This window comes from Salmo salar, chromosome ssa23 (assembly GCF_905237065.1).
Source record: "Salmo salar chromosome ssa23, Ssal_v3.1, whole genome shotgun sequence".
In the NCBI taxonomy this organism is placed as follows: domain Eukaryota; kingdom Metazoa; phylum Chordata; class Actinopteri; order Salmoniformes; family Salmonidae; genus Salmo; species Salmo salar.
The window spans coordinates 52,041,752-52,066,643 of record NC_059464.1 but is presented as its reverse complement, the minus strand read 5'-3'; the positions used below and the strand labels follow the sequence as shown (position 1 = coordinate 52,066,643).

At 45.2% G+C, this 24,892-nt stretch overlaps 1 protein-coding gene across 4 annotated transcripts in view; it reads right to left on the bottom strand.

Moving 5' to 3' along the window:
- ice2 (interactor of little elongator complex ELL subunit 2) overlaps positions 1-24,647 on the bottom strand; it is a 69,955-nt gene extending 45,308 nt beyond the window's left edge. For 3 of the 4 annotated variants that reach the window (XM_045706170.1, XM_045706172.1, XM_045706171.1), the window contains exons 1-6: positions 24,475-24,647; positions 24,246-24,356; positions 19,638-20,007; positions 17,939-18,058; positions 17,725-17,859; positions 12,112-12,228 (exon numbers count right to left, since the gene is read on the bottom strand). In XM_045706170.1, coding sequence (XP_045562126.1) covers positions 12,112-12,228; positions 17,725-17,859; positions 17,939-18,058; positions 19,638-20,007; positions 24,246-24,356; positions 24,475-24,488 — 867 coding nt within the window. In that variant the 5' untranslated portion in view covers positions 24,489-24,647. The remainder of the gene's footprint in view (positions 1-12,111; positions 12,229-17,724; positions 17,860-17,938; positions 18,059-19,637; positions 20,008-24,245; positions 24,357-24,474) is intronic. The other variant, XM_045706173.1, reaches the window with a different exon arrangement.
- Positions 24,648-24,892: the final 245 nt, after the last annotated feature.

The window sequence follows — 24,892 nt, the reverse complement described above, 5'->3', positions numbered from 1 at the left end:
GGGTCTGGTGTGAGGGCTGGGTCTGGTGTAAGGGCTGGGTCTGGTGTGAGGGCTGGGTCTGGTGTAAGGACTGGGTCTGGTGTAAGGACTGGGTCTGGTGTAAGGACTGGGTCTGGTGTAAGGACTGTGGTAAGGACTGGGTCTGGTGTGAGGGCTGGGTCTGGTGTAAGGACTGGGTCTGGTGTGAGGGCTGGGTCTGGTGTAAGGGCTGGGTCTGGTGTAAGGACTGGGTCTGGTGTAAGGACTGTGGTAAGGACTGGGTCTGGTGTAAGGACTGGGTCTGGTGTAAGGGCTGGGTCTGGTGTAAGGGCTGTGGTAAGGACTGGGTCTGGTGTGAGGACTGGGTCTGGTGTAAGGACTGGGTCTGGTGTAAGGGCTGGGTCTGGTGTAAGGGGCTGTGGTAAGGACTGGGTCTGGTGTAAGGACTGGGTCTGGTGTAAGGGCTGTGGTAAGGACTGGGTCTGGTGTGAGGGCTGTGGTAAGGACTGGGTCTGGTGTAAGGACTGGGTCTGGTGTGAGGGCTGTGGTAAGGACTGGGTCTGGTGTAAGGACTGGGTCTGGTGTAAGGACTGTGGTAAGGACTGGGTCTGGTGTAAGGGCTGTGGTAAGGACTGGGTCTGGTGTAAGGACTGGGTCTGGTGTAAGGACTGGGTCTGGTGTAAGGGCTGGGTCTGGTGTAAGGACTGGGTCTGGTGTAAGGGCTGTGGTAAGGACTGGGTCTGGTGTGAGGGCTGGGTCTGGTGTGAGGGCTGGGTCTGGTGTGAGGGCTGGGTCTGGTGTAAGGACTGGGTCTGGTGTGAGGGCTGGGTCTGGTGTAAGGGCTGGGTCTGGTGTAAGGACTGGGTCTGGTGTAAGGACTGTGGTAAGGACTGGGTCTGGTGTAAGGGCTGTGGTAAGGACTGGGTCTGGTGTAAGGGCTGGGTCTGGTGTAAGGGCTGGGTCTGGTGTAAGGGCTGGGTCTGGTGTAAGGGCTGTGGTAAGGACTGGGTCTGGTGTGAGGACTGGGTCTGGTGTAAGGACTGGGTCTGGTGTAAGGACTGGGTCTGGTGTAAGGGCTGTGGTAAGGACTGGGTCTGGTGTGAGGGCTGTGGTAAGGACTGGGTCTGGTGTGAGGACTGGGTCTGGTGTAAGGACTGTGGTAAGGACTGGGTCTGGTGTGAGGACTGGGTCTGGTGTAAGGACTGTGGTAAGGACTGGGTCTGGTGTGAGGACTGTGGTAAGGACTGGGTCTGGTGTGAGGGCTGTGGTAAGGACTGGGTCTGGTGTAAGGACTGGGTCTGGTGTGAGGGCTGTGGTAAGGACTGGGTCTGGTGTAAGGACTGTGGTAAGGACTGGGTCTGGTGTAAGGACTGTGGTAAGGACTGGGTCTGGTGTAAGGACTGGGTCTGGTGTAAGGACTGGGTCTGGTGTAAGGACTGGGTCTGGTGTAAGGACTGGGTCTGGTGTAAGGGCTGGGTCTGGTGTGAGGGCTGGGTCTGGTGTAAGGGCTGGGTCTGGTGTGAGGGCTGGGTCTGGTGTAAGGGGCTGGGTCTGGTGTGAGGGCTGGGTCTGGTGTAAGGACTGGGTCTGGTGTAAGGACTGGGTCTGGTGTAAGGACTGGGTCTGGTGTAAGGACTGTGGTGGTCTGGTGTGAGGGCTGGGTCTGGTGTAAGGACTGGGTCTGGTGTGAGGGCTGGGTCTGGTGTAAGGGCTGGGTCTGGTGTAAGGACTGGGTCTGGTGTAAGGACTGGGTCTGGTGTGAGGGCTGGGTCTGGTGTGAGGGCTGGGTCTGGTGTAAGGACTGGGTCTGGTGTAAGGACTGTGGTAAGGACTGGGTCTGGTGTAAGGGCTGGGTCTGGTGTAAGGGCTGGGTCTGGTGTAAGGGCTGGGTCTGGTGTAAGGGCTGTGGTAAGGACTGGGTCTGGTGTGAGGACTGGGTCTGGTGTAAGGACTGGGTCTGGTGTAAGGGCTGGGTCTGGTGTAAGGGCTGTGGTAAGGACTGGGTCTGGTGTGAGGGCTGTGGTAAGGACTGGGTCTGGTGTGAGGACTGGGTCTGGTGTAAGGGCTGTGGTAAGGACTGGGTCTGGTGTAAGGGCTGTGGTAAGGACTGGGTCTGGTGTGAGGGCTGTGGTAAGGACTGGGTCTGGTGTAAGGACTGGGTCTGGTGTAAGGACTGTGGTAAGGACTGGGTCTGGTGTAAGGACTGGGTCTGGTAAGGACTGGGTCTGGTGTAAGGGCTGGGTCTGGTGTAAGGGCTGGGTCTGGTGTAAGGGCTGTGGTAAGGACTGGGTCTGGTGTGAGGGCTGTGGTAAGGACTGGGTCTGGTGTAAGGGCTGTGGTAAAGACTGGGTCTGGTGTAAGGGCTGTGGTAAGGACTGGGTCTGGTGTGAGGGCTGGGTCTGGTGTAAGGACTGGGTCTGGTGTGAGGACTGGGTCTGGTGTGAGGACTGGGTCTGGTGTGAGGACTGGGTCTGGTGTGAGGGCTGGGTCTGGTGTAAGGACTGGGTCTGGTGTAAGGACTGGGTCTGGTGTAAGGACTGGGTCTGGTGTAAGGACTGGGTCTGGTGTAAGGACTGTGGTAAGGACTGGGTCTGGTGTAAGGGCTGGGTCTGGTGTAAGGGCTGGGTCTGGTGTAAGGGCTGTGGTAAGGACTGGGTCTGGTGTGAGGACTGGGTCTGGTGTAAGGGGCTGGGTCTGGTGTAAGGGCTGGGTCTGGTGTGAGGACTGGGTCTGGTGTAAGGGCTGGGTCTGGTAAGGCTGGGTCTGGTGTAAGGGCTGGGTCTGGTGTAAGGGCTGGGTCTGGTGTAAGGACTGGGTCTGGTGTAAGGGCTGTGGTAAGGACTGGGTCTGGTGTAAGGACTGGGTCTGGTGTAAGGGCTGTGGTAAGGACTGGGTCTGGTGTAAGGGCTGTGGTAAGGACTGGGTCTGGTGTAAGGGCTGTGGTAAGGACTGGGTCTGGTGTAAGGGCTGTGGTAAGGACTGGGTCTGGTGTAAGGGCTGTGGTAAGGACTGGGTCTGGTGTAAGGGCTGTGGTAAGGGACTGGGTCTGGTGTAAGGGCTGGGTCTGGTGTAAGGACTGGGTCTGGTGTAAGGACTGGGTCTGGTGTAAGGACTGGGTCTGGTGTAAGGACTGTGGTAAGGACTGGGTCTGGTGTAAGGACTGTGGTAAGGACTGGGTCTGGTGTGAGGGCTGTGGTAAGGACTGGGTCTGGTGTAAGGACTGTGGTAAGGACTGGGTCTGGTGTGAGGTCTGGGTCTGGTGTAAGGGCTGTGGTAAGGACTGGGTCTGGTGTGAGGGCTGTGGTAAGGACTGGGTCTGGTGTGAGGGCTGTGGTAAGGACTGGGTCTGGTGTAAGGGCTGTGGTAAGGACTGGGTCTGGTGTAAGGGCTGTGGTAAGGACTGGGTCTGGTGTAAGGGCTGTGGTAAGGACTGGGTCTGGTGTAAGGGCTGTGGTAAGGACTGGGTCTGGTGTAAGGGCTGTGGTAAGGACTGGGTCTGGTGTAAGGGCTGTGGTAAGGACTGGGTCTGGTGTAAGGGCTGTGGTAAGGACTGGGTCTGGTGTAAGGACTGGGTCCGGTGTAAGGACTGGGTCCGGTGTAAGGACTGGGTCCGGTGTAAGGACTGGGTCCGGTGTAAGGACTGGGTCTGGTGTAGGACTGGGTCTGGTGTAGGGACTGGGTCTGGTGTAAGGGCTGTGGTAAGGACTGGGTCTGGTGTAAGGACTGTGGTAAGGACTGGGTCTGGTGTAAGGACTGGGTCTGGTGTAAGGGCTGTGGTAAGGACTGGGTATGGTGTAAGGGCTGTGGTAAGGACTGGGTCTGGTGTAAGGGCTGTGGTAAGGACTGGGTCTGGTGTAAGGGCTGTGGTAAGGACTGGGTCTGGTGTAAGGACTGGGTCTGGTGTAAGGGCTGTGGTAAGGACTGGGTCTGGTGTAAGGGCTGTGGTAAGGACTGGGTCTGGTGTAAGGACTGGGTCTGGTGTAAGGGCTGTGGTAAGGACTGGGTATGGTGTAAGGGCTGTGGTAAGGACTGGGTCTGGTGTAAGGACTGTGGTAAGGACTGGATCTGGTATGAGGGCTGGGTCTGGTGTGAGGGCTGGGTCTGGTGTGAGGGGCTGGGTCTGGTGTGAGGGCTGGGTCTGGTGTGAGGGCTGGGTCTGGTGTAAGGGCTGTGGTAAGGACTGGGTCTGGTGTAAGGGCTGGGTCTGGTGTAAGGGCTGGGTCTGGTGTGAGGGCTGGGTCTGGTGTAAGGACTGGGTCTGGTGTAAGGGGCTGGGTCTGGTGTAAGGGCTGGGTCTGGTGTAAGGGCTGTGGTAAGGACTGGGTCTGGTGTGAGGGCTGGGTCTGGTGTGAGGGCTGGGTCTGGTGTGAGGGCTGGGTCTGGTGTGAGGGCTGGGTCTGGTGTAAGGACTGGGTCTGGTGTGACGGCTGGGTCTGGTGTGAGGGCTGGGTCTGGTGTGAGGGCTGGGTCTGGTGTGAGGGCTGGGTCTGGTGTAAGGACTGGGTCCGGTGTAAGGACTGGGTCTGGTGTAAGGACTGGGTCTGGTGTGAGGACTGTGGTAAGGACTGGGTCTGGTGTAAGGGACTGGGTCTGGTGTAAGGGCTGGGTCTGGTGTAAGGGCTGTGGTAAGGACTGGGTCTGGTGTGAGGACTGGGTCTGGTGTAAGGACTGGGTCTGGTGTAAGGGCTGGGTCTGGTGTAAGGGCTGTGGTAAGGACTGGGTCTGGTGTAAGGACTGGGTCTGGTGTAAGGGCTGTGGTAAGGACTGGGTCTGGTGTGAGGGCTGTGGTAAGGACTGGGTCTGGTGTAAGGACTGGGTCTGGTGTGAGGGCTGTGGTAAGGACTGGGTCTGGTGTAAGGACTGGGTCTGGTGTAAGGACTGTGGTAAGGACTGGGTCTGGTGTGGGACTGTGGTAAGGACTGGGTCTGGTGTAAGGACTGGGTCTGGTGTAAGGACTGGGTCTGGTGTAAGGACTGGGTCTGGTGTAAGGGCTGGGTCTGGTGTAAGGGCTGGGTCTGGTGTAAGGGCTGGGTCTGGTGTAAGGACTGGGTCTGGTGTAAGGGCTGTGGTAAGGACTGGGTCTGGTGTGAGGGCTGGGTCTGGTGTGAGGGGCTGGGTCTGGTGTGAGGGCTGGGTCTGGTGTGAGGGCTGGGTCTGGTGAGGGGCTGGGTCTGGTGTGAGGGCTGGGTCTGGTGTAAGGGCTGGGTCTGGTGTGAGGGGCTGGGTCTGGTGTAAGGACTGGGTCTGGTGTGAGGGCTGGGTCTGGTGTAAGGGCTGGGTCTGGTGTAAGGACTGGGTCTGGTGTAAGGACTGTGGTAAGGACTGGGTCTGGTGTAAGGGCTGGGTCTGGTGTAAGGGCTGGGTCTGGTGTAAGGGCTGGGTCTGGTGTAAGGGCTGTGGTAAGGACTGGGTCTGGTGTGAGGACTGGGTCTGGTGTAAGGACTGGGTCTGGTGTAAGGGCTGGGTCTGGTGTAAGGGCTGTGGTAAGGACTGGGTCTGGTGTGAGGGCTGTGGTAAGGACTGGGTCTGGTGTGAGGACTGGGTCTGGTGTAAGGACTGTGGTAAGGACTGGGTCTGGTGTGAGGGCTGTGGTAAGGACTGGGTCTGGTGTGAGGGCTGTGGTAAGGACTGGGTCTGGTGTAAGGACTGGGTCTGGTGTGAGGGCTGTGGTAAGGACTGGGTCTGGTGTAAGGGACTGTGGTAAGGACTGGGTCTGGTGTGAGGACTGTGGTAAGGACTGGGTCTGGTGTAAGGACTGGGTCTGGTGTAAGGACTGGGTCTGGTGTAAGGACTGGGTCTGGTGTAAGGACTGGGTCTGGTGTAAGGGCTGGGTCTGGTGTGAGGGCTGGGTCTGGTGTAAGGGCTGGGTCTGGTGTAAGGGCTGGGTCTGGTGTGAGGGCTGGGTCTGGTGTGAGGGCTGGGTCTGGTGTAAGGACTGGGTCTGGTGTAAGGACTGGGTCTGGTGTAAGGACTGGGTCTGGTGTGAGGACTGTGGTAAGGACTGGGTCTGGTGTGAGGGCTGGGTCTGGTGTAAGGCCTGGGTCTGGTGTGAGGGCTGGGTCTGGTGTAAGGGCTGGGTCTGGTGTAAGGACTGGGTCTGGTGTAAGGACTGTGGTAAGGACTGGGTCTGGTGTAAGGACTGGGTCTGGTGTAAGGGCTGGGTCTGGTGTAAGGGCTGTGGTAAGGACTGGGTCTGGTGTGAGGACTGGGTCTGGTGTAAGGACTGGGTCTGGTGTAAGGGCTGGGTCTGGTGTAAGGGCTGTGGTAAGGACTGGGTCTGGTGTAAGGACTGGGTCTGGTGTAAGGGCTGTGGTAAGGACTGGGTCTGGTGTGAGGGCTGTGGTAAGGACTGGGTCTGGTGTAAGGACTGGGTCTGGTGTGAGGGCTGTGGTAAGGACTGGGTCTGGTGTAAGGACTGGGTCTGGTGTAAGGACTGTGGTAAGGACTGGGTCTGGTGTAAGGACTGTGGTAAGGACTGGGTCTGGTGTAAGGACTGGGTCTGGTGTAAGGACTGGGTCTGGTGTAAGGGCTGGGTCTGGTGTAAGGGCTGGGTCTGGTGTAAGGGCTGGGTCTGGTGTAAGGGCTGGGTCTGGTGTAAGGACTGGGTCTGGTGTAAGGGCTGTGGTAAGGACTGGGTCTGGTGTGAGGGCTGGGTCTGGTGTGAGGGCTGGGTCTGGTGTGAGGGCTGGGTCTGGTGTAAGGACTGGGTCTGGTGTGAGGGCTGGGTCTGGTGTAAGGGCTGGGTCTGGTGTAAGGACTGGGTCTGGTGTAAGGACTGTGGTAAGGACTGGGTCTGGTGTAAGGGCTGTGGTAAGGACTGGGTCTGGTGTAAGGGCTGGGTCTGGTGTAAGGGCTGGGTCTGGTGTAAGGGCTGGGTCTGGTGTAAGGGCTGTGGTAAGGACTGGGTCTGGTGTGAGGACTGGGTCTGGTGTAAGGACTGGGTCTGGTGTAAGGACTGGGTCTGGTGTAAGGGCTGTGGTAAGGACTGGGTCTGGTGTGAGGGCTGTGGTAAGGACTGGGTCTGGTGTGAGGACTGGGTCTGGTGTAAGGACTGTGGTAAGGACTGGGTCTGGTGTGAGGACTGGGTCTGGTGTAAGGACTGTGGTAAGGACTGGGTCTGGTGTGAGGACTGTGGTAAGGACTGGGTCTGGTGTGAGGGCTGTGGTAAGGACTGGGTCTGGTGTAAGGACTGGGTCTGGTGTGAGGGCTGTGGTAAGGACTGGGTCTGGTGTAAGGACTGTGGTAAGGACTGGGTCTGGTGTAAGGACTGTGGTAAGGACTGGGTCTGGTGTAAGGACTGGGTCTGGTGTAAGGACTGGGTCTGGTGTAAGGACTGGGTCTGGTGTAAGGGCTGGGTCTGGTGTGAGGGCTGGGTCTGGTGTAAGGGCTGGGTCTGGTGTGAGGGCTGGGTCTGGTGTAAGGGCTGGGTCTGGTGTGAGGGCTGGGTCTGGTGTAAGGACTGGGTCTGGTGTAAGGACTGGGTCTGGTGTAAGGACTGGGTCTGGTGTAAGGACTGTGGTAAGGACTGGGTCTGGTGTGAGGGCTGGGTCTGGTGTAAGGACTGGGTCTGGTGTGAGGGCTGGGTCTGGTGTAAGGGCTGGGTCTGGTGTAAGGACTGGGTCTGGTGTAAGGACTGGGTCTGGTGTGAGGGCTGGGTCTGGTGTAAGGACTGGGTCTGGTGTAAGGACTGTGGTAAGGACTGGGTCTGGTGTAAGGGCTGGGTCTGGTGTAAGGGCTGGGTCTGGTGTAAGGGCTGGGTCTGGTGTAAGGGCTGTGGTAAGGACTGGGTCTGGTGTGAGGACTGGGTCTGGTGTAAGGACTGGGTCTGGTGTAAGGGCTGGGTCTGGTGTAAGGGCTGTGGTAAGGACTGGGTCTGGTGTGAGGGCTGTGGTAAGGACTGGGTCTGGTGTAAGGACTGGGTCTGGTGTAAGGGCTGTGGTAAGGACTGGGTCTGGTGTAAGGGCTGTGGTAAGGACTGGGTCTGGTGTGAGGGCTGTGGTAAGGACTGGGTCTGGTGTAAGGACTGGGTCTGGTGTAAGGACTGTGGTAAGGACTGGGTCTGGTGTAAGGACTGGGTCTGGTGTAAGGACTGGGTCTGGTGTAAGGGCTGGGTCTGGTGTAAGGGCTGGGTCTGGTGTAAGGGCTGTGGTAAGGACTGGGTCTGGTGTGAGGGCTGTGGTAAGGACTGGGTCTGGTGTAAGGGCTGTGGTAAGGACTGGGTCTGGTGTAAGGGCTGTGGTAAGGACTGGGTCTGGTGTGAGGGCTGGGTCTGGTGTAAGGACTGGGTCTGGTGTGAGGACTGGGTCTGGTGTGAGGACTGGGTCTGGTGTGAGGCCTGGGTCTGGTGTGAGGGCTGGGTCTGGTGTAAGGACTGGGTCTGGTGTAAGGACTGGGTCTGGTGTAAGGACTGGGTCTGGTGTAAGGACTGGGTCTGGTGTAAGGACTGGGTCTGGTGTAAGGACTGTGGTAAGGACTGGGTCTGGTGTAAGGGCTGGGTCTGGTGTAAGGGCTGGGTCTGGTGTAAGGGCTGTGGTAAGGACTGGGTCTGGTGTGAGGACTGGGTCTGGTGTAAGGGCTGGGTCTGGTGTAAGGGCTGGGTCTGGTGTGAGGACTGGGTCTGGTGTAAGGGCTGTGGTAAGGACTGGGTCTGGTGTAAGGGCTGGGTCTGGTGTAAGGGCTGGGTCTGGTGTAAGGGCTGGGTCTGGTGTAAGGGCTGTGGTAAGGACTGGGTCTGGTGTAAGGGCTGTGGTAAGGACTGGGTCTGGTGTGAGGACTGGGTCTGGTGTAAGGGCTGTGGTAAGGACTGGGTCTGGTGTAAGGGCTGTGGTAAGGACTGGGTCTGGTGTAAGGGCTGTGGTAAGGACTGGGTCTGGTGTAAGGGCTGTGGTAAGGACTGGGTCTGGTGTAAGGGCTGTGGTAAGGACTGGGTCTGGTGTAAGGGCTGTGGTAAGGACTGGGTCTGGTGTAAGGGCTGGGTCTGGTGTAAGGACTGGGTCTGGTGTAAGGACTGGGTCTGGTGTAAGGACTGGGTCTGGTGTAAGGACTGTGGTAAGGACTGGGTCTGGTGTAAGGACTGTGGTAAGGACTGGGTCTGGTGTGAGGGCTGTGGTAAGGACTGGGTCTGGTGTAAGGACTGTGGTAAGGACTGGGTCTGGTGTGAGGGCTGGGTCTGGTGTAAGGGCTGTGGTAAGGACTGGGTCTGGTGTGAGGGCTGTGGTAAGGACTGGGTCTGGTGTGAGGGCTGTGGTAAGGACTGGGTCTGGTGTAAGGGCTGTGGTAAGGACTGGGTCTGGTGTAAGGGCTGTGGTAAGGACTGGGTCTGGTGTAAGGGCTGTGGTAAGGACTGGGTCTGGTGTAAGGGCTGTGGTAAGGACTGGGTCTGGTGTAAGGGCTGTGGTAAGGACTGGGTCTGGTGTAAGGGCTGTGGTAAGGACTGGGTCTGGTGTAAGGGCTGTGGTAAGGACTGGGTCCGGTGTAAGGACTGGGTCCGGTGTAAGGACTGGGTCCGGTGTAAGGACTGGGTCCGGTGTAAGGACTGGGTCCGGTGTAAGGACTGGGTCTGGTGTAAGGACTGGGTCTGGTGTAAGGACTGGGTCTGGTGTAAGGGCTGTGGTAAGGACTGGGTCTGGTGTAAGGACTGTGGTAAGGACTGGGTCTGGTGTAAGGACTGGGTCTGGTGTAAGGGCTGTGGTAAGGACTGGGTATGGTGTAAGGGCTGTGGTAAGGACTGGGTCTGGTGTAAGGGCTGTGGTAAGGACTGGGTCTGGTGTAAGGGCTGTGGTAAGGACTGGGTCTGGTGTAAGGACTGGGTCTGGTGTAAGGGCTGTGGTAAGGACTGGGTCTGGTGTAAGGGCTGTGGTAAGGACTGGGTCTGGTGTAAGGACTGGGTCTGGTGTAAGGGCTGTGGTAAGGACTGGGTATGGTGTAAGGGCTGTGGTAAGGACTGGGTCTGGTGTAAGGGCTGTGGTAAGGACTGGGTCTGGTGTAAGGACTGGGTCTGGTGTAAGGGCTGTGGTAAGGACTGGGTCTGGTGTAAGGACTGGGTGTGGTGTAAGGACTGGGTGTGGTGTAAGGACTGGGTCTGGTGTAAGGGCTGGGTCTGGTGTAAGGACTGGGTGTGGTGTAAGGACTGGGTCTGGTGTAAGGGCTGTGGTAAGGACTGGGTCTGGTGTAAGGGCTGTGGTAAGGACTGGGTCTGGTGTAAGGGCTGTGGTAAGGACTGGGTCTGGTGTAAGGACTGGGTCTGGTGTAAGGGCTGTGGTAAGGACTGGGTATGGTGTAAGGGCTGTGGTAAGGACTGGGTCTGGTGTAAGGGCTGTGGTAAGGACTGGGTCTGGTGTAAGGACTGGGTCTGGTGTAAGGGCTGTGGTAAGGACTGGGTCTGGTGTAAGGGCTGTGGTAAGTAGAGGTCGACCAATTAATCAGAAGGGCCGATTTCAAGTTTTCATAACAATCGGTAATCGCCATTTTTGGACACAGATCATGGCCGATTACATTCCACTCCACGAGGAGCCTGCATGGCAGGCTGACTACCTGTTACGCAAGTGCAGCAAGGAGCCAAGGTAAGTTGCTAGCATTAAACTTATCTTATAAAAACTATCAATCTTAACATAATCACTAGTTAACTACACATGGTTGACGATATTACTAGTTTATCTAGCTTGTCCTGCGTTGCATATAATCGATGCGGTGCCTGTTAATTTATCATCGAATCACAGCCTACTTCGCCAAACGGGTGATTTAACGAGCACATTTGCGAAAAAAGCACTGTCGTTGTACCAATGTACCCAACCATAAACATCAATGCCTTTCTTAAAATCAATACACAAGTATATTTTTTTTAAACCTGCATATTTAGTTAAATGAAATCCAGGTTAGCAGGCAATATTAACCAGGGAAATTGTGTCACTTCTCTTGCGTTCATTGCACGCAGAGTCCGGGTATATGCAACAGTTTGGGCCGCCTGGCTCGTTGCGAACTAATTTGCCAGAATTTTACGTAATTATGACATAACATTGAAGGTTGTTCAATGTAACAGGAATATTTAGACTTAGGGATGCCCCCCGTTAGATAAAATACGGAACGGTTCCGTATTTCACTGAAAGAATAAACGTTTTGTTTTCGAAATGATAGTTTCCGGATTCGACCATATTAATGACCAAAGGCTCGTGTTTCTGTGTGTTATTATGTTATAATTAAGTCTATGATTTGATAGAGCAGTCTGACTGAGCGGTGGTCGGCAGCAGCAGCTCGTAAGCATTCATTCAAACAGCACTTTCGTGCGTTTTCCCAGCAGCTCTTCGCTGTGCTTCAAGCATTGTGCTGTTTATGACTTCAAGCCTATCAACTCCCAAGATTAGGCTGGTGTAACCCATGTGAAATGGCTAGCTAGTTAGCCGGGTGCGCGCTAATAGCGTTTCAAACATCACTCGCTCTGAGACTTGGAGTAGTTGTTCCCCTTGCTCTGCATGGGTAACGCTGCTTCGAGGGTGGCTGTTGTCGATGTGTTCCTGGTTCGAGCCCAGGTAGGAGCGAGGAGAGGGACGGAAGCTATACTGTTACACTGGCAATACTAAAGTGCCTATAAGAACATCCAATAGTCAAAGGTATATGAAATACAAATCGTATAGAGAGAAATGGTCCTATAATTCCTATAATAACTACAACCTAAAACTTCTTACCTGGGAATATTGAAGACTCGTTAAAAGGAACCACCAGCTTTCATATGTTCCCGTCTTCTGAGCGAGGCACTTAAACGTTAGCTTTCTTACATGGCAAATATTGCACTTTTACTTCCTTCTCCAACACTTTGTTTTTGCATTATTTAAACCAAATTGAACATGTTTCATTATTTATTTGAGGCCAAATTGATTTTATTGATGTATTATATTAAGTTAAAATAAAAGTCTTCATTCAGTATTGTTGTAATTGTCATTATTACAAATAAATAAATAAAAATCGGCATCGGCTTTTTTTGGTCCTCCAATAATCGATATCAGTATCGGCGTTGAAAAATCATAATCGGTCGACCTCTAATACAAAGGCCTCCCAAAGACTGAGTTTCAACCTGACACAACAACCAATGATGTCCCTCTCCGTTGTAGTAATTAAGAAGTAAAGCGTCATTCTTACAGAGTGCGAGAGCTTTGCTTTCTTGACTGGAGGAATATCTGATGAAACAGTCTCGTAGTCAAATGCCAACTGCGCTTCATTCGGCACCACTTTGTGGTCTGTGATCAGCACCTCGCCCTGCAGGCACGCAGGAGAAGAAGACAGGTTCAGTGACTCAAGTACAAAGGATAACAGTTCATAGTACTACTACTATATAGAATATATTATCATAGTATATCTCACCATAGTACTACTATATAGAATATATTATTCTAGTATATCTCACCATAGTATTACTACTATATAGAATATATTATCCTAGTATATCTCACCATAGTATTACTACTATATAGAATATATTATTCTAGTATATCTCACCATAGTATTACTACTATATAGAATATATTATTCTAGTATATCTCACCATAGTACTACTATATAGAATATATTATCCTAGTATATCTCACCATAGTACTACTACTATATAGAATATATTATCCTAGTATATCTCACCATAGTATTACTACTATATAGAATATATTATCCTAGTATATCTCACCATAGTACTACTATATAGAATATATTATCCTAGTATATCTCACCATAGTATTACTACTATATAGAATATATTATCCTAGTATATCTCACCATAGTATTACTACTATATAGAATATATTATTCTAGTATATCTCACCATAGTATTACTACTATATAGAATATATTATCCTAGTATATCTCACCATAGTATTACTACTATATAGAATATATTATTCTAGTATATCTCACCATAGTATTACTACTATATAGAATATATTATTCTAGTATATCTCACCATAGTATTACTACTATATAGAATATATTATCCTAGTATATCTCACCATAGTATTACTACTATATAGAATATATTATTCTAGTATATCTCACCATAGTATTACTACTATATAGAATATATTATTCTAGTATATCTCACCATAGTACTACTATATAGAATATATTATTCTAGTATATTTCACCATAGTATATTTCACCATAGTATTACTGTTATATAGAATATATTATTCTAGTATATCTCACCATAGTATTACTACTATATAGAATATATTATTCTAGTATATCTCACCATAGTATTACTACTATATAGAATATATTATTCTAGTATATCTCACCATAGTACTACTACTATATAGAATATATTATTCTAGTATATCTCACCATAGTATTACTACTATATAGAATATATTATCCTAGTATATCTCACCATAGTATTACTACTATATAGAATATATTATCCTAGTATATCTCACCATAGTACTACTACTATATAGAATATATTATCCTAGTATATCTCACCATAGTACTACTACTATATAGAATATATTATTCTAGTATATCTCACCATAGTATTACTACTATATAGAATATATTATCCTAGTATATCTCACCATAGTACTACTATATAGAATATATTATCCTAGTATATCTCACCATAGTATTACTACTATATATAATATATTATCCTAGTATATCTCACCATAGTACTACTACTATATATAATATATTATCCTAGTATATCTCACCATAGTACTACTACTATATAGAATATATTATCCTAGTATATCTCACCATAGTACTACTACTATATAGAATATATTATTCTAGTATATCTCACCATAGTACTACTATATAGAATATATTATCCTAGTATATCTCACCATAGTATTACTACTATATAGAATATATTATCCTAGTATATCTCACCATAGTATTACTACTATATAGAATATATTATTCTAGTATATCTCACCATAGTATTACAGTTATATAGAATATATTATTCTAGTATATCTCACCATAGTATTACAGTTATATAGAATATATTATCCTAGTATATCTCACCATAGTATTACTACTATATAGAATATATTATTCTGGTATATCTCACCATAGTACTACTATATAGAATATATTATTCTAGTATATCTCACCATAGTACTACTATATAGAATATATTATCCTAGTATATCTCACCATAGTACTACTATATAGAATATATTATTCTAGTATATTTCACCATAGTACTACTACTATATAGAATATATTATTCTAGTATATCTCACCATAGTATTACTATATAGAATATATTATTCTAGTATATCTCACCATAGTATTACTACTATATATAATATATTATCCTAGTATATCTCACCATAGTACTACTACTATATAGAATATATTATCCTAGTATATCTCACCATAGTATTACTACTATATAGAATATATTATTCTAGTATATCTCACCATAGTACTACTATATAGAATATATTATTCTAGTATATCTCACCATAGTACTACTACTATATAGAATATATTATTCTAGTATATCTCACCATAGTACTACTATATAGAATATATTATTCTAGTATATCTCACCATAGTACTACTACTATATAGAATATATTATTCTAGTATATCTCACCATAGTATATTTCACCATAGTATTACTACTATATAGAATATATTATTCTAGTATATCTCACCATAGTATTACTACTATATAGAATATATTATTCTAGTATATCTCACCATAGTACTACTATATAGAATATATTATTCTAGTATATTTCACCATAGTACTACTACTATATAGAATATATTATTCTAGTATATCTCACCATAGTACTACTACTATATAGAATATATTATTCTAGTATATCTCACCATAGTATTACTACTATATAGAATATATTATTCTAGTATATCTCACCATAGTATATTTCACCATAGTATTACTGTTATATAGAATATATTATTCTAGTATATCTCACCATAGTACTACTACTATATAGAATATATTATTCTAGTATATCTCACCATAGTATATCTCACCATAGTACTACTATTATATAGAATATATTATTCTAGTATATATCACCATAGTATTACTGTTATATAGAATATATTATTCTAGTATATTTCACCATAGTACTACTACTATATAGAATATATTATTCTAGTATATCTCACCATAGTATTACTACTATATAGAATATATTATCCTAGTATATCTCACCATAGTATTACTGTTATATAGAATATATTATTCTAGTATATCTCACCATAGTATTACTGTTATATAGAATATATTATTCTAGTATATCTCACCATAGTATTACTATTATATAGAATATATTATTCTAGTATATCTCACCATAGTATTACTATTATATAGAATATATTATTCTAGTATATCTCACCATAGTATTACTGTTAAATATAATATATTATTCTAGTATATCTCACCATAGTATTACTGTTAAATATAATATATTATTCTAGTATATCTCACCATAGTATTACTATTATATAGAATATATTATTCTAGTATATCTCACCATAGTATTACAGTTATATAGAATATATTATTCTAGTATATCTCACCATAGTACTACTATATAGAATATATTATTCTAGTATATCTCACCATAGTACTACTACTATATAGAATATATTATTCTAGTATATCTCACCATAGTATTACAGTTATATAGAATATATTATTCTAGTATATCTCACCATAGTACTACTATATAGAATATATTATCCTAGTATATCTCACCATAGTACTACTACTATATAGAATATATTATCCTAGTATATCTCACCATAGTACTACTACTATATAGAATATATTATTCTAGTATATCTCACCATAGTATTACTACTATATAGAATATATTATTCTAGTATATCTCACCATAGTATTACTACTATATAGAATATATTATCCTAGTATATCTCACCATAGTACTACTACTATATAGAATATATTATTCTAGTATATCTCACCATAGTACTACTACTATATAAAATATATTATTCTAGTATATCTCACCATAGTATTACAGTTATATAGAATATATTATTCTAGTATATCTCACCATAGTACTACTATATAGAATATATTATTCTAGTATATCTCACCATAGTACTACTACTATATAGAATATATTATTCTAGTATATCTCACCATAGTACTACTACTATATAGAATATATTATTCTAGTATATCTCACCATAGTATTACTACTATATAGAATATATTATTCTAGTATATCTCACCATAGTATTACTACTATATAGAATATATTATCCTAGTATATCTCACCATAGTACTACTACTATATAGAATATATTATTCTAGTATATCTCACCATAGTATTACTACTATATAGAATATATTATCCTAGTATATCTCACCATAGTACTACTACTATATAGAATATATTATTCTAGTATATCTCACCATAGTACTACTACTATATAAAATATATTATTCTAGTATATCTCACCATAGTATTACAGTTATATAGAATATATTATTCTAGTATATCTCACCATAGTATTACTACTATATAGAATATATTATTCTAGTATATCTCACCATAGTATTACTACTATATAGAATATATTATCCTAGTATATCTCACCATAGTACTACTACTATATAGAATATATTATCCTAGTATATCTCACCATAGTACTACTACTATATAGAATATATTATTCTAGTATATCTCACCATAGTACTACTACTATATAGAATATATTATTCTAGTATATCTCACCATAGTATTACTACTATATAGAATATATTATTCTAGTATATCTCACCATAGTATTACTACTATATAGAATATATTATCCTAGTATATCTCACCATAGTACTACTACTATATAGAATATATTATTCTAGTATATCTCACCATAGTATTACTACTATATAGAATATATTATCCTAGTATATCTCACCATAGTATTACTACTATATAGAATATATTATCCTAGTATATCTCACCATAGTATTACTACTATATAGAATATATTATTCTAGTATATCTCACCATAGTACTACTATATAGAATATATTATTCTAGTATATCTCACCATAGTACTACTACTATATAGAATATATTATCCTAGTATATCTCACCATAGTACTACTACTATATAGAATATATTATTCTAGTATATCTCACCATAGTATTACTACTATATAGAATATATTATCCTAGTATATCTCACCATAGTATTACTACTATATAGAATATATTATCCTAGTATATCTCACCATAGTATTACTACTATATAGAATATATTATCCTAGTATATCTCACCATAGTACTACTACTATATAGAATATATTATTCTAGTATATCTCACCATAGTATTACTACTATATAGAATATATTATCCTAGTATATCTCACCATAGTATTACTACTATATAGAATATATTATTCTAGTATATCTCACCATAGTACTACTACTATATAGAATATATTATCCTAGTATATCTCACCATAGTATTACTACTATATAAAATATATTATCCTAGTATATCTCACCATAGTACTACTACTATATAGAATATATTATTCTAGTATATCTCACCATAGTATTACTACTATATAGAATATATTATCCTAGTATATCTCACCATAGTATTACTACTATATAGAATATATTATCCTAGTATATCTCACCATAGTACTACTACTATATAAAATATATTATTCTAGTATATCTCACCATAGTACTACTACTATATAGAATATATTATCCTAGTATATCTCACCATAGTGAGCAGCTGTTTCTCAAAGTTGAGCTGGAGGCTGGAGGAGAAGTTTCCTCCTGTGAGGCTGGTAATCTCATGGATCTGATAGAGTTGAGGAAGCCTCCTGATCTGGTCGAGACAGGCTCTCAGGTACTCCTGGAACAGAAAGGGATGAGAGGACCGTACAGAGGGCTAACATCAGCAGACGAGTAACCAGGAAGTAACAGCGCATTACCTCTGAGTAGAGAGCGGCCCCCTGGGATATGTAGTTGTAGTCGTCGGGACACATCCTGGCCACTTCCTGCAGGTACCTCATGAACTCTGACCTCTCACTGTTCACATTCAGCAACAGAGTCTGATCGGCATAGATAAACAGGGTTAGTGCTGGATCGGGTAGGGTGAAGGCAAGCGGCGATTAGAATCTGACAAGGAGGGAGGCACAGGCTCTGACCCTACAGTCACAGGCTCTGACCCTACAGGCACAGGCTCTGACCCCACAGGCACAGGCTCTGACCCTACAGTCACAGGCTCTGACCCTACAGGCACAGGCTCTGACCCCACAGGCACAGGCTCTGACCCTACAGTCACAGGCTCTGACCCCACAGTCACAGGCTCTGACCCCACAGTCACAGGCTCTGACCCCACAGGCACAGGCTCTGACCCCACAGTCACAGGCTCTGACCCCACAGTCACAGGCTCTGACCCCACAGTCACAGGCTCTGACCCCACAGTCACAGGCTCTGACCCCACAGGCACAGGCTCTGACCCCACAGGCACAGGCTCTGACCTTACAGGCACAGGCTCTGACCCTACAGGCACAGGCTCTGACCCCACAGGCACAGGCTCTGACCCCACAGGCACAGGCTCTGACCCTACAGGCACAGGCTCTGACCCTACAGGCACAGGCTCTGACCCCACAGGCACAGGCTCTGACCCCACAGGCACAGGCTCTGACCCTACAGGCACAGGCTCTGACCCTAGAGGCACAGGCTCTGACCCCACAGGCACAGGCTCTGACCCCACAGGCACAGGCTCTGACCCCACAGGCACAGGCTCTGACCCCACAGTCACAGGCTCTGACCCCACAGTCACAGGCTCTGACCCTACAGTCACAGGCTCTGACCCTACAGTCACAGGCGCTGACCCTACAGGCACAGGCTCTGACCCCACAGGCACAGGCTCTGACCCCACAGGCACAGGCTCTGACCCCACAGTCACAGGCTCTGACCCCACAGTCACAGGCTCTGACCCCACAGTCACAGGCTCTGACCCCACAGGCACAGGCTCTGACCCCACAGGCACAGGCTCTGACCGCACAGGCACAGGCTCTGACCCCACAGGCACAGGCTCTGACCCTACAGTCACAGGCTCTGACCCTACAGTCACAGGCTCTGACCCCACAGGCACAGGCTCTGACCCCACAGGCACAGGCTCTGACCCCACAGGCACAGGCTCTGACCCTACAGGCACAGGCTCTGACCCTACAGGCACAGGCTCTGACCCTACAGGCACAGGCTCTGACCCCACAGGCACAGGCTCTGACCCCACAGGCACAGGCTCTGACCCTACAGTCACAGGCTCTGACCCCACAGGCACAGGCTCTGACCCCACAGTCACAGGCTCTGACCCCACAGTCACAGGCTCTGACCCTACAGTCACAGGCTCTGACCCTACAGGCACAGGCTCTGACCCTACAGTCACAGGCTCTGACCCCACAGGCACAGGCTCTGACCCTACAGGCACAGGCGCTGACCCTACAGGCACAGGCTCTGACCCTACAGTCACAGGCTCTGACCCTACAGGCTCTGACCCTACAGTCACAGTGTGACAAAAGCATAGAGTAGTGTTGAGAGCATTATGTGCATGAGGAGCTTCTCTGTATGCATTGTGCTGTACAAATGTATTGTATTCTTCATATGAAGAGCCTAGCCTACCTGAGAAGCTTCTCTGGGCTGTTTGCTGGTCAACACATGGAGATATGTCAGCTGGTCTTTACTGGTGAGTCTGGAGAAACAGGGGTATGGAATCCTGGGCTCCGGGAACAACTCTGGTACCTGGCCGGGAAGGCTGGGGTCCTGGCCGGAGGGCCTAGGGTGACTGGGTCCCTGTCTGGAGACTGCCTCACTAGCAGGCGGGCGATGAACCTTACTGTCCTCATCCTGACTGTCAGAACTGGACTCTCCGGTACCACTCCTCTCATCATTTATGTTACTGCTGCTGTTTGACTGGTTCTGTGTAGAGGGGAGCTTGGCTGGTCCTGATGGGTCCTGTAACTGCTCCTTCACGTCAACCTTTACTGTGGGACTGGACATCACAACAACTCGTTACCAGTTCTAATGGTTACCAGTTCTAATGGTTACCAGTTCATCATTCTAATGGTTACCAGTTCTAATGGTTACCAGTTCATCATTCTAATGGTTACCAGTTCTAATGGTTACCAGTTCTAATGGTTACCAGTTCATCATTCTAATGGTTACCAGTTCTAATGGTTACCAGTTCATAATTCTAATGGTTACCAGTTCTAATGGTTACCAGTTCTAATGGTTACCAGTTCTAATGGTTACCAGTTCATCATTCTAATGGTTACCAGTTCTAATGGTTACCAGTTCTAATGGTTACCAGTTCATCATTCTAATGGTTACCAGTTCTAATGGTTACCAGTTCATCATTCTAATGGTTACCAGTTCTAATGGTTACCAGTTCTAATGGTTACCAGTTCTAATGGTTACCAGTTCTAATGGTTACCAGTTCATCATTCTAATTGTTACCAGTTCTAATGGTTACCAGTTCTAATGGTTACCAGTTCTAATGGTTACCAGTTCATCATTCTAATGGTTACCAGTTCTAATGGTTACCAGTTCATCATTCTAATGGTTACCAGTTCTAATGGTTACCAGTTCTAATGGTTACCAGTTCATCATTCTAATGGTTACCAGTTCTAATGGTTACCAGTTCTAATGGTTACCAGTTCATCATTCTAATGGTTACCAGTTCTAATGGTTACCAGTTCATCATTCTAATGGTTACCAGTTCTAATTGTTACCAGTTCTAATGGTTACCAGTTCATCATTCTAATGGTTACCAGTTCTAATGGTTACCAGTTCTAATGGTTACCAGTTCTAATGGTTACCAGTTCTAATGGTTACCAGTTCTAATGGTTACCAGTTCATCATTCTAATGGTTACCAGTTCTAATGGTTACCAGTTCTAATGGTTACCAGTTCTAATGGTTACCAGTTCATCATTCTAATGGTTACCAGTTCTAATGGTTACCAGTTCTAATGGTTACCAGTTCATCATTCTAATGGTTACCAGTTCTAATGGTTACCAGTTCTAATGGTTACCAGTTCATCATTCTAATGGTTACCAGTTCTAATGGTTACCAGTTCTAATGGTTACCAGTTCATCATTCTAATGGTTACCAGTTCTAATGGTTACCAGTTCATCATTCTAATGGTTACCAGTTCTAATGGTTACCAGTTCATCATTCTAATGGTTACCAGTTCTAATGGCTACCAGTTCTAATGGTTACCAGTTCTAATGGTTACCAGTTCTAATGGTTACCAGTTCATCATTCTAATGGTTACCAGTTCTAATGGTTACCAGTTCATCATTCTAATGGTTACCAGTTCTAATGGTTACCAGTTCATCATTCTAATGGTTACCAGTTCTAATGGTTACCAGTTCTAATGGTTACCAGTTCATCATTCTAATGGTTACCAGTTCTAATGGTTACCAGTTCTAATGGTTACCAGTTCATCATTCTAATGGTTACCAGTTCTAATGGTTACCAGTTCTAATGGTTACCAGTTCTAATGGTTACCAGTTCTAATGGTTACCAGTTCTAATGGTTACCAGTTCTAATGGTTACCAGTTCATCATTCTAATGGTTACCAGTTCTAATGGTTACCAGTTCATCATTCTAATGGTTACCAGTTCTAATGGTTACCAGTTCTAATGGTTACCAGTTCTAATGGTTACCAGTTCATCATTCTAATGGTTACCAGTTCTAATGGTTACCAGTTCTAATGGTTACCAGTTCTAATGGTTACCAGTTCTAATGGTTACCAGTTCATCATTCTAATGGTTACCAGTTCTAATGGTTACCAGTTCATCATTCTAATGGTTACCAGTTCTAATGGTTACCAGTTCATCATTCTAATGGTTACCAGTTCTAATTGTTACCAGTTCTAATGGTTACCAGTTCATCATTCTAATGGTTACCAGTTCATCATTCTAATGGTTACCAGTTGTAATTGTTACCAGTTCTAATGGTTACCAGTTCATCATTCTAATGGTTACCAGTTCATCATTCTAATGGTTACCAGTTCTAATGGTTACCAGTTCATCATTCTAATGGTTACCAGTTCTAATGGTTACCAGTTCTAATGGTTACCAGTTCATCATTCTAATGGTTACCAGTTCTAATGGTTACCAGTTCTAATGGTTACCAGTTCTAATGGTTACCAGTTCATCATTCTAATGGTTACCAGTTCTAATGGTTACCAGTTCATCATTCTAATGGTTACCAGTTCTAATGGTTACCAGTTCATCATTCTAATGGTTACCAGTTCTAATGGTTACCAGTTCATCATTCTAATGGTTACCAGTTCTAATGGTTACCAGTTCATCATTCTAATGGTTACCAGTTCTAATGGTTACCAGTTCTAATGGTTACCAGTTCTAATGGTTACCAGTTCTAATGGTTACCAGTTCATCATTCTAATGGTTACCAGTTCTAATGGTTACCAGTTCTAATTGTTACCAGTTCTAATGGTTACCAGTTCTAATTGTTACCAGTTCTAATGGTTACCAGTTCTAATGGTTACCAGTTCTAATGGTTACCAGTTCTAATGGTTACCAGTTCATCATTCTAATGGTTACCAGTTCTAATGGTTACCAGTTCTAATGGTTACCAGTTCTAATGGTTACCAGTTCATCATTCTAATGGTTACCAGTTCTAATGGTTACCAGTTCTAATTGTTACCAGTTCTAATGGTTACCAGTTCATCATTCTAATGGTTACCAGTTCTAATGGTTACCAGTTCATCATTCTAATGGTTACCAGTTCTAATGGTTACCAGTTCTAATGGTTACCAGTTCTAATGGTTACCAGTTCATCATTCTAATGGTTACCAGTTCTAATGGTTACCAGTTCTAATTGTTACCAGTTCTAATGGTTACCAGTTCATCATTCTAATGGTTACCAGTTCTAATTGTTACCAGTTCTAATGGTTACCAGTTCATCATTCTAATGGTTACCAGTTCTAATGGTTACCAGTTCATCATTCTAATGGTTACCAGTTCTAATGGTTACCAGTTCATCATTCTAATGGTTACCAGTTCTAATGGTTACCAGTTCATCATTCTAATGGTTACCAGTTCTAATGGTTACCAGTTCATCATTCTAATGGTTACCAGTTCTAATGGTTACCAGTTCTAATGGTTACCAGTTCTAATGGTTACCAGTTCATCATTCTAATGGTTACCAGTTCTAATGGTTACCAGTTCTAATGGTTACCAGTTCTAATGGTTACCAGTTCATCATTCTAATGGTTACCAGTTCTAATGGTTACCAGTTCATCATTCTAATGGTTACCAGTTCATCATTCTAATGGTTACCAGTTCATCATTCTAATGGTTACCAGTTCTAATGGTTACCAGTTCTAATGGTTACCAGTTCTAATGGTTACCAGTTCATCATTCTAATGGTTACCAGTTCTAATGGTTACCAGTTCATCATTCTAATGGTTACCAGTTCATCATTCTAATGGTTACCAGTTCATCATTCTAATGGTTACCAGTTCATCATTCTAATGGTTACCAGTTCTAATGGTTACCAGTTCATCATTCTAATGGTTACCAGTTCTAATGGTTACCAGTTCATCATTCTAATGGTTACCAGTTCTAATGGTTACCAGTTCTAATGGTTACCAGTTCTAATGGTTACCAGTTCTAATGGTTACCAGTTCTAATGGTTACCAGTTCATCATTCTAATTGTTACCAGTTCTAATGGTTACCAGTTCATCATTCTAATGGTTACCAGTTCTAATGGTTACCAGTTCATCATTCTAATGGTTACCAGTTCTAATGGTTACCAGTTCATCATTCTAATGGTTACCAGTTCTAATGGTTACCAGTTCTAATTGTTACCAGTTCTAATGGTTACCAGTTCATCATTCTAATGGTTACCAGTTCTAATGGTTACCAGTTCATCATTCTAATGGTTACCAGTTCATCATTCTAATGGTTACCAGTTCATCATTCTAATGGTTACCAGTTCATCATTCTAATGGTTACCAGTTCATCATTCTAATTGTTACCAGTTCTAATGGTTACCAGTTCATCATTCTAATGGTTACCAGTTGTAATGGTTACCAGTTCATCATTCTAATGGTTACCAGTTCATCAATCTAATGGTTACCAGTTGTAATGGTTACCAGTTGTAACAGTGAGAAAGAGATAAAACTCCCCTCAATCTGCTGTCCAGTGACGCTCCGTTAGGTAGCTACTGTAGCCAGCCAGCTAGCTGCATACTGTACCTTCCAACAGCGATATCCCACAGTCCCTTGATGGTCGGCGCCAGGGAGAACTTATCATAAAGGTCTCTGTTAAATACTAGACAGTCTGGGGCTGGGAGCGGGACGTCCTCCCTACGAGGAGATAGGGAACAGCGTTTCATCACGATGATGTTACAACTAGCGTTAGCATCTCTACGGCTAGCAAACCTCAAACATTTTCACCAACTGGTTAATCACAAACCAAGCTCACCAAGTCAGCTCCATGTGTACCGCTGTTTTAGGTCGGCCTGGTTATGAGATAAGATGTAGCTGAGAATAATACAACTATAAATAGTTAGCTCGTAGCCACTTATCTACTTTAACACTGGCAGTGTTGTGAGCTTCAGCGTTCAACGTGAACCCGCTGCGATACAGGCAAGAACTACTAAGTACTTCCGGGTCAAAATCAAATCAAACTTTATTTGTTACATGCGCTGAATACAACAGGTGTAGACCTCACAGTGAAATGCTGAATACAACAGGTGTAGTAGACCTCACAGTGAAATGCTGAATACAACAGGTGTAGTAGACCTCACAGTGAAATGCTGAATACAACAGGTGTAGTAGACCTCACAGTGAAATGCTGAATACAACAGGTGTAGTAGACCTTACAGTGAAATGCTGAATAC